Source organism: Tachysurus vachellii, chromosome 15, assembly GCF_030014155.1.
Source record: "Tachysurus vachellii isolate PV-2020 chromosome 15, HZAU_Pvac_v1, whole genome shotgun sequence".
In the NCBI taxonomy this organism is placed as follows: domain Eukaryota; kingdom Metazoa; phylum Chordata; class Actinopteri; order Siluriformes; family Bagridae; genus Tachysurus; species Tachysurus vachellii.
The window spans coordinates 14,324,025-14,334,198 of record NC_083474.1 but is presented as its reverse complement, the minus strand read 5'-3'; the positions used below and the strand labels follow the sequence as shown (position 1 = coordinate 14,334,198).

General features: G+C 37.2%; 1 protein-coding gene across 3 annotated transcripts in view; it reads left to right on the top strand.

Annotated features, from left to right (window-relative positions):
* The first annotated feature begins 238 nt into the window (after positions 1 to 238).
* Positions 239 to 10,174, top strand: part of tnfrsf19 (tumor necrosis factor receptor superfamily, member 19) — a 15,097-nt gene continuing 5,161 nt past the window's right edge. Inside the window, exons 1-6 of one of the 3 annotated variants that reach the window (XM_060888020.1) lie at positions 240 to 394; positions 624 to 698; positions 1,324 to 1,411; positions 1,710 to 1,820; positions 6,682 to 6,860; positions 7,484 to 7,569. In XM_060888020.1, coding sequence (XP_060744003.1) covers positions 1,346 to 1,411; positions 1,710 to 1,820; positions 6,682 to 6,860; positions 7,484 to 7,569 — 442 coding nt within the window. In that variant the 5' untranslated portion in view covers positions 240 to 394; positions 624 to 698; positions 1,324 to 1,345. Of the gene's footprint in view, positions 699 to 1,323; positions 1,412 to 1,709; positions 1,821 to 6,681; positions 6,861 to 7,483; positions 7,570 to 10,174 lie in introns of all 3 variants that reach the window. The other 2 variants (XM_060888021.1, XM_060888019.1) reach the window with 2 other exon arrangements.

Sequence of the window (10,174 nt, the reverse complement as noted above, 5' to 3'; positions counted from 1 at the left end):
TTATGACATGTTGCAAAATTCTCTGTATATTAGGATCATTAGAAGACCTATTAATCCGGTATAATAGTGCACTTTTGGGTTGATTGCACATCAAAGTGCACGCGGTCAGCCAATCGCCTGTAGAGTGCGCAGATGAGCGAAGACTTCAGAGCTGGAACATCACTCACTCACACACGCACACGCACACACACACACACACACACACACACACACACACACACACACACACACACACACTACAGGGATCATATGAACACCGAGCTGGGATCTTACAGCACACACACACTACAGGGATCATATGAACACCGAGCTGGGATCTTACAGCACACACACATGACTCGTCTACTTGCGGTCACCATGTTTTTAGGATGAAAATTTTGGAAAAAGTGCATCAGTGAGTTCAGTGTGAAGGGCGTTTTGGTCTGGTTAAAGCTTTGATGATCGGAGATCAGATTATAAGGGGGGTCTGATCGCGCTGTCTTTGATCTGAACAAATCCGGTGCTCTCTCTCTCTCTCTCTCTCTCTCTCTCTCTCTCTCTCTCTCTCTTCCTTTCTCTCTTCCCCCGCTCTCTCCCTCTCTCTCTCTCTCTCCTTCTCACTGTCACTAACACACATACTACAGAGGAATATACTGAAAGATTCTCCCGGACTACACTACTGATAAAAAGACCCGAACTCAGGGACTCTATCACTTGTGGTAAGACAATAAAATCTCTACAAAAACTCTTGAAAAGACACTTGCACTGTTTTAACTTTTTTTTTTTTTTTTTTTTTTTTGAACCTTTAGAAATTGTAAAATGATCACTTTTAAGATTTACTTTTGGAAACGTTGCTTTGAATATCTATGAGTGCACAATAATGATCAACATGTGTTTGTTTTATTTATTTTGGTTGAAAACAAGGTAAATGAAATCATTTTAATATCATCTCATCTCTTCTGTGTATTCTGTGGCTCTGGATAATAGTTTCAGCCACATGAGCTATATGAAAATATAAATAATTAATAAATGTATACATTTTTATTATTGTATATATTTCATTGTTGTTGTTTTTTTGTAAACCTCTGCTGCAAAAAATGAAATGAAATATTTATAAAAATCTTTAAATTGAATAGAATTTGAAATAAAACACATTTTTCACATCTTTTGACAACGCAAATATTGCGTGTATATACTATACATGTTTATATACATGTTAACATACATTGCGCATATATTATGTGTATTATGTGTATTTTTATGCTTTGTATGTTTTTCTTTCATGTGGCGTGCTTTCATAATTGGAGTTGTGTTAATGTCATACGTTAATGTTTAATTTCACAGCGTACATGAGGATAACTTCAGCATGACTCTGGCATCAAGACTCAACCGCTTTCTTCTTCTGAAGACACTTTTCCTGCACTTATTACTAGTAGGTTTCACACACATCCTAGAAACTCTGATGTGTATATGAAATAAATGTCAATAAAATAGATAAAAGTCCAAAACAAATTAATTAGATTTAGATTTGTATGAAATATAGATTCATTTTTGATGCCTGTTAACGGAAAGGTATTTGATCCTGACTCAAGATGTAGAAGTAAGTGTCATGACCATATTCCTCTAGGATTTAGCACAGCATGGAAATGATCCATATAATGGCTTTGATACGCTGTGTTGAAATGCTGGAATTCTTAACCATGGGAGATTGTGTTTTATATCCCTGTCAGGTTGCCATAATGGCAGAGGAAAGAAGAGCATGCAGCGAGCAGGAATACAAGGATCAGTTCGGGAACTGCATTGCCTGCAGGCAGTGTGATGCAGGACAAGAATTATCAAAGGTTTGACGTGTTTTGCTCTGTTTTTTGGCCTGTTTCATGTCTCTGAGATAATGTAGCAATATTTTTTGAAATAATTTATTTGCTTATTAGAAGGGCTTTAAATCACTTTCAGATTAGTTGACTTCAGCTCAAAGCTTTTTATACGTTAAACAAAGTTCAAAATGTACATCATTACAGTAATAATATTTAAGGTGTATGATATTGATATAAGAAATTAGATATAACACATTTAAAAGAGATGAATTCACCAGATTAATGTCTTGAAGTTTATGATGTGTCAGAAGCTTTACAAAAGAGTCAGAATAAATAGGCTCATTGAAAAAAATATAGCTTTAGAGATAGGATGTTGATGCTTTGAATAGTGTGTCCTACTTAATTATTTACTGCTTCCTCCTTGAAAAGAGAAGATAATACACTGCTGTCCTTTGTAGATTGTTGGCCACACTTTAAAAAGTTACACCCATACGACTGGGTCTCATTTGATTCCTTTTCTTTTGTCGGCATTTTGAAAGACCCTTTATTTATTTATTTATTTTTATAAGGCCATGTTTTTTGTAAAGAGAAGCTGCTGTTCTTCAGGTGTTAATTCATACACTTGTATTCTAAGCTTAAATAAGGGACATGAGAGTGACATAATTAAACATTTTTTTTAGATCTTGGTACTCAATAATGTGCACTTTAAACTGTTGTCAGTTTATAGCTATAAATAATATGGCTAAGATCAGTAAGTAGCTTCATTTCCCCATGGGAGTTCCAGCTGGGTTTGCAGATCAGTATTATTTTTATACTTCCTAAAGTTTACTCAAAATAGGGTTTTGTGCTTTGTTTGGTTTGGGATGAAACAGGGTAATTAGTTTTATATTTTTTTCTTTAAAAAAATACAAATAATATTAAAACGTATATGATTTTTACTGGGCAACACAGTACAGCAGGCAACATCACAGCTACAGGGTCACTCTTTCTATTCCAAGCACAGGTTATTTTCTTTATGACGTTTCTGTAAATGTTCACTCTGTGTCCATGTGGGCTTCCTCTGGGTTCTCCAGTTTCCTCCCACATACCAAGCTATGCCAAGTTGCCTCTAGGTGTGAATGGGTGTAGGAATGGTGCCATGTGAAGGACATCTGTCCCATGCCCACTGTTTCTGGGATAGGCTCTGGATCCACAATGACCTTTAACTTCCTTTACATGATGACAAAATGTTTTATACTTTAGTACTGTTTTCTATCATTTTCAATAACAGCAGCTCTGACAGTAATCCATAATGTGTTTATTCTAATATGTTATTATTTCTATGCATGGCAGACCTACCACATAAACAGATTTAAACAATGTGGTATTACACAGTGCCTTCAGTGTCACCACTTTGTAACAGTCAGAGGTAAAGCTTTGCCTTCAGGATTTCAGACACTGCAAAGGCTTCAGGACAGCAGCTTTGTGGTTTCTTGGTAACATGACAAGCTGCATTTTTTCATCTTATTAACTCCAGAAGAGTGGGGAAAAAGAGAGCCTGGTCCGGGAAAGAACGTTTTTAGCTGCAGTCATATATTACAAGAAACTATTTTCCACAGCAATGAATTTGAACAAAGTAGGGTAAAATGTACAATGTTTCATTCCTTAATAAATAAATCATAGTGTTGGCAAATTTCTTGGTCCTACAAGAAATAAACACTGAGACATGTTATAGGAAAATAACCTCCCCATCATAGATAATAGTATTTCCTGTTGTTTTATTAGTCTTGGGTATAAGATTATAATTTTGTTTATATACTAACATTATATATGATTTATAAGATTGTACAATTTTAAGATAATTTATTTGACCCTCATGAGGAACTCTTAAAGGTAAGGTACTGTGTTGAACCGTACCATAGTTTGTGTCTCTAACCCTGAAGTATACAAAGAACTCTTTTTAAATTGGAATAAAATTTGGAAGAACTCGCATTCCTCCTGTGTTTCATCAGTCCTGCAGATGTTCTGATTAGAACTGTTATTATCTAACATCTTCCATAAACATTTTTTCATTCCTACATCCATCTTGATACATCCTACTCCTAATCTTCTTACTAAAAGATTCAGCACTGAGGATAGTTTAAAAAACAGAGCTCTACTTTTAATTCGCACGTCATTGTGTCTCATTATGGTAGATTAAGATCAAAATTAAAACCATAAAAAAAGTCCTGTAACTCGATCAAAGTTCACCCTCAAGCTCTTTGAGAAGGCGTGTAAATTGACAGGTTTTTCAGTAATTGAGGGAGTTGGAGAATTCTGCAGGGCCTGAATAAAAGCCCTTTAAACATCAGTCTGTCTGAACATGCTCATGCTTCACCCAGTTTTCTCTTCAATTGCCCCACTTCCCTGTTTTTTGGCTTGACATCTTCACTACAGTCAGATTGCGAGATAGGAGCAGAATGATATCTTGTGGGTGCTGATTTAGAGAGTGCTAAGATTATTCAGAGCTGGTAGGTGGTGTTTTATGTGAAACAGGCTTTTAGCTGGAAAACATTTTTACGCATCTTGACATAGAGCAGCTTTTTTATCATACGATATTGTTGTTTTTATTTTTTAGCGATTTGCACAAAATATCTACAGGTGGCAGTTTGAATTGGATGATACTGGATGATACAAATACACATGCACCATAACCAAAAAAAGTTCTACATCTAGATTAATTAACATTTGATTTGGAGGTCAATAAACTGTCTAAGCCTTTTCTCAATGCAGCAAAAAGGATCTAGAAAGACAAGTCAGCGTGGTTCCAGACTTGCTGCCGGTTATCTCCCCAGACATGGCACAGTGCCCATGAACAGAGCCAGGCTATACTTGTTTTCTTTCCTCTCTGTCTTTGTTGTTCAGCCCTTCCTCCCTGTTCCACAGTTAGCTGTAATGCCCCATTGAAGACAAGGGCCTTATATGGGACAGGCAGGCAGCAACAGCTGCCATTGTACTCTAACACCTCCGCCTGTGTGTTTTGCTGGGACAGTCTATGCCAAGAAGGCCAAATTGGGCTTCTTGGCTTCAGAGGCTGAAAAATGTCTGATTCCTGGTGTTCTGGCATGGGTTCAGGGCAAATCTCCCATCATTTACTCTATCTGACAGGCCAGGAATCTGTGCCCACATTCAGAGCCCTGTGTGTGTCCAGGATGGGAAACAGTATCTGGGTGGAGAGAGAAGGCCACAGTTTGACACTGACCTTCAAGTTAATGATATATGATCTTGTGTGTAATGCAGCTCTGTGTGGTGGAGAGGTTGAAAATGTACTCTCACTAGAGAAAGGGCAGCTGGATAAGAAGACGCTACTGACTGATGTCATGCCACAGAGATCCTTTTACTTTCTTCTCAGCTATTCACATCCACTGGAACGTGAAAAACGCTGCCTTTTTTATGATATGAATTAAGTGAACGGTACAGTGTACTTTTTAAGGTATGAAGAATATTCTCAGTTTGGAATCACAGACCAAAAGACATTTAATAATATTTTTTAATATGTACTCCATATACCTCTTATCGGCAGTTATCTCATAGGCATGTAACCTATTATACTGTACCACAAACTGTGAACTTTAAATGGCTCACTGCCTTACTGAATGCCCTATGTTCTGTTACTTACATAGTATTATATTTCTTTACCAATATTTTGAGAATTAGCAATTCTATAACAATATGGTGATTAATATTGTATGTTTTGAATATCAACATTTGTTGTCACACCATAGTAATTAGGTTTTAGAGAAATATGTGAAAGCATAGTTCACTCATAAATATGGATCATGATTAATGGTAAAATGTAAAGACCAATTTGTACAGCAAATCTGGTCATTTAGTATTTGGAAAAACCTGTGAACCTTTTTCATAAAGCAGACAAAATACAATCTGTCTTTTACAAACTGTGGTAGAAGACACTTGTGCCATGTCTGGTTAAAGCTTTGATGATCGGAGATCATCATGTCATCATGCCATGTCATGATCAAGCTGCACAAATTATTGTTCCATTATAAAACAAAAACTAGCAAGGAATATGGCATATATTATATGGAATGGAGGAAATGTTCTGCTCATTCAGTATTATCAGTTTGCTCACAAAAATTTTACATGCAAATAAATGCCCTTTTGTAAACCTTAAAACCTTGGGAATTTTTTGAATTCTGAATTTCCACAATTCTAAACATCAAGCTAGTTTTTAAGTGAAAAATGTGTAACGCACAAGTGCTACACTTTTATAAAACATTTCCAGACATAGGAAAGATATTTACCTATAACTATAATTCTATTGAGACACTATGATAACCACAGAACTGCACATTTACTCTGTGAACCTTGATAAATATAGATCTTATATCCAGAAATATATCCATGAGGTTTTTCAGCTGTAGGCTATCTGCCATTAAAATAAATCATCAGACATGTTTTAGAGACTTTCTTAAAATGCTAATGTCACCTTTGATGTATAAATAACCATTCCCTTGCTCTTTAGTGTCTAAATCCTCCTTGTCAAAGAGACTTTGCTTTAGATGAAGGGAGGTCACATGCAGAAAAAAAAACCTTACACAATAAACTCACACTAAACCAACAATAGACATCCCCGTGGGCCTTTCTCATTATAATGCCTAGTCTTTCACTGGCCCCAGAGCCGAAGGCTGCCCATGGATCCTAAGAGAGTCAGGGAGATTATTGCCAGTGTACGATGGAGTATGAAAAGAAGGACGGCTTTTGTTCGCTTGGAGATCTCGCGCACACCGGGATCATTATTTCATTGCCGACTCTTGTTAGTCCACATTGACGCTTTTTGTAGTCTCCAACCCCCCTTTCTCCCGCCACTGGCCTCTCTCACCGGTGGGATATCTTCCGTTAATCCCTGCAGGAATGTGGCTTTGGCTATGGAGAGGATGCCCATTGTGTGCCCTGCAAGGTTAGCCGCTTCAAAGAGGACCAAAGTTCGCAGAAGTGTAAACCATGCCTTGACTGTGCCAACCTCAACCGATTTCAGAAAGCCAACTGTTCCAGCACCAGCAACGCTGTGTGTGGTGAATGCCTGCCTGGGTGAGTCTTCTTAAATTGTTAGACTGCCCTGATATTTTTTTTCCTGATGTCTTCATAAAGACATACTAAAAACATTCAATCCAGATCAATATGTTCAATTAACCCATAGGCAAAAATGTATTTTATGTATCACGTCTTTGTGCTCATATAGTAAAGTGTAAGAATCATGTAAATGTAGTGTTCCCTCAAGTGCTCCCTCTCTGGTCTGGGACTATCTGCAAGGTGGTATGAGTGATTGCAAATTCTGCTGGATTTTCTTTTTTTTGAAAAGCTCTTTAAGGCCAAGAACTCACCCTCAAGCTTTAGCAAGGCATATAAAAGCCTTTTGAGGTTAATGTTAAGGTCAGAACCAAGATACTAGAGTAAAGGAAAAGCCCAGACATGCACACAATGCTAAAGCATGTTAGACTTTTTACAAAGTAGTTCATAATGGTGCAAATGTTTCTCATCCCTCTAGTGCGCCAGTTCACTTCTGATTACCCCTAATTAAGTCCTTTTCATGTCCAGTTAGTCACAACTTGGAGGAACTGTTCAGAACGTTTTTCCTCTTCCTTCCATATTGTAAAAGGTCAACACACATAGAGATGCTTATTCAATTCTGTCCATGTCACTACACATTGCAGGTTTTACAGGAAAACAAAGCTAAGTGGATTTCAAGACATGGAGTGTATCCCGTGTGGAGATCCACCACCCCCTTATGAGCCACATTGTAAGTACTCTCATAGAACTTGATTTATAAATCTCTCAATTGTTCTCTAAGGATGAGGTTTTCATTATATGACCCATCTGCACAATATATAGCTCTATTTCCCCCCAAATATAAACTGTCAGAACTATCAAAGAACTTGATTTTGAGTTTCTTAAATTTGAGATTTTACATCTCAGCAGCATTACACTGACCTTACTTTCTGTCATTTTTTGTTATCATCTGCTCCTTTTAGCCATCAATGTGCATAAAGTATGATTTAAGCTATATAACACGTTTATTTATTAATTCTTGACATTCTCACCATTGTGATTCAATAAATTCAGCTGAAGCAGTGATCCAAATCTTCTGTATCAGTGTGTTCTCAGTTAACAAATGTACTAAACATTGTTCCTATATTGGCTAGCTGTTTGTGTGCTAGCTAGGTTATTGTTCAGTCACACACAGCTTTACAGAGGAAATCAATCAGTCGTATTAAAAGAAAATATACAATTACACATCAACAGTGTTTATTCATTCTTTAGAGCATCATGCATTAGCGCTAATGAGTCTCATTGTACCATAACTGAGTTACAATGTGGAATCAGGTGTCTTTCATTGCTACAGGAGTTTTGAACTATGTTAAACTCCTCATAATCGAGTGTGACTTCCTGAAGGCTCAGGAGTGAGCAGCTGCTTCTTGTGCAGATTTTGGCAGTGTGTAAGAGAGAGAATTTGAGCCAGGTTTAGCATGCCTTTGTTAGATACATAGGCTAAACCACAGCACTCTTGCTTCTGAACTTAAGCTGTCTCTTACAGAATATTATAACTTCATGTTGTGTTGATAGAGGTTGATAAAGAAAAATGTAGTCAAGGAACCAGATGCACATTTGTGGGAGTTTGTCTTCACACATGCATGATTCTAGAGACTCACAATTCAATCGAAGCCAAAACAAAATCAAAGAGGATGAACAGCCCACCTTTACTTTTCTGCCCTGCTATCTGACACAAAGTGGTGAAAACGTAAAGGCCAGATTACTTTAATCACAGCATGCAGGCCTGAGGCTAGCACACAGCTGCGCACATAGGCCTGTTTTTAGAGATCATAAATCTGAATCCACTCCAGTCTCTCCATCTCAGGAACAGGGGGAGGAAAACAGAGAGGCATTTTATGGATTCTTCAGGCTGCTTTAATGTATTGCATCTGCTGTTGTCTCTTCTTGTCACGAGAGAACTCTAAATATTTGGCAAGACTCATATCCAGTTGTCCCGTCTAGCCAAATGAACCAATGTTAAGCCAGATGTGAAGCCAGTGGTTAAATGAGACGTATCGTTTAGGTGATAAGATGTAAAACTAATAAAAATAGGCATTGAATGTCTTTATTTTCGTGTTCTAAAAATATATTTTTTAAAGACAAGACGATTTAACAGGTCAAGGTTATATAAGGAATAAGGTTATGTTTTGGAATAATGGTTTTTATGCTTGAACAAATCTGAATGAGTTCACAAAGGCCTTGATACTGTGAACATGAACACAGCAGAGATGTTCTCTTGGACTGTAAAACATTCTGTTTTTTAATACTGTTCTTGGCACATTTCAATTGTCTTTAATAGAGACCTTCATGCTCCTTCATGTAAGCTCTCATCCCGTGAATATCTGATAAACACTGAAGCCTGTAACTTCAATATACAGTATAGAATGCTCACAGGTATAGATGACTAAAACAAATGACGTCTATTTTACAAGTAAAAGACTAGAGATGGTTTGCCTATTAATAATTAATCTGGAGTGTCATAGTCATCCATTGCCAGGCCTTCATTTGGACATGTTGTCAACTTCAAGTGCATGTGTATGAGTTTGGCATTCTCCAAAGTCAACAGCCGCAGCGCACATATCAAAAGGAGTAGTCTATTGGCATTGAGGCCAACTGATAAGATCAGCAGGTGAGATCTCTTCAATGGGCCAGCCTTTGTCTGTTTGCTGCAGCTGTGTGGGAGCTGATAACACTGGGAGAGGTTTGGATTTAGAGAGAGGGAGAGAGATGGATAGAGAGAGAGAGAGAGAGAGAGAGATGGGGAGGGAACTGAGAGGAGAACAGCTGGGACAGATTTGCTGGCACAGAGAGACAAGAGTTTGGAGGACTGAAGTCCCTGTCATTGTCATGCCTGTTTAATAAGCAAACATTTACATAATAGGCGAAGAATTCCAATGGCAGTGAGAGAACAAAACTTTTCAGTATTCTCTACTTCTGTTCCTGGCTGCGTCCTTGTGCATCTTTTCCCCGGCTTTTTTTCAGCATCTTTATCTTACATATAGTTTTCTCATTCTCACCTTTTATAAATTCTGTCAATATAGTGTTCAGTTTTGTAGAGATAACAGTTTCGAGACAAATGAGTGTTTAATTAGACATAAAGACATAAATAAAAATGTTAAGATTTTACAGATGTACAAATATTAATTGAAGCTACCAGGTTTAGCTTGAATTAATTAAATCATACTAAATTAAACACAGGTTTAAGGATTATTATCTTGAATTAGATTGTTTTTAATGGAGCACATGAGAAAAAAGCTAACAAGTCTATCATCAGGAGGTCACAAGTTTAAATCCTGACATCTAAGTTTAAATGT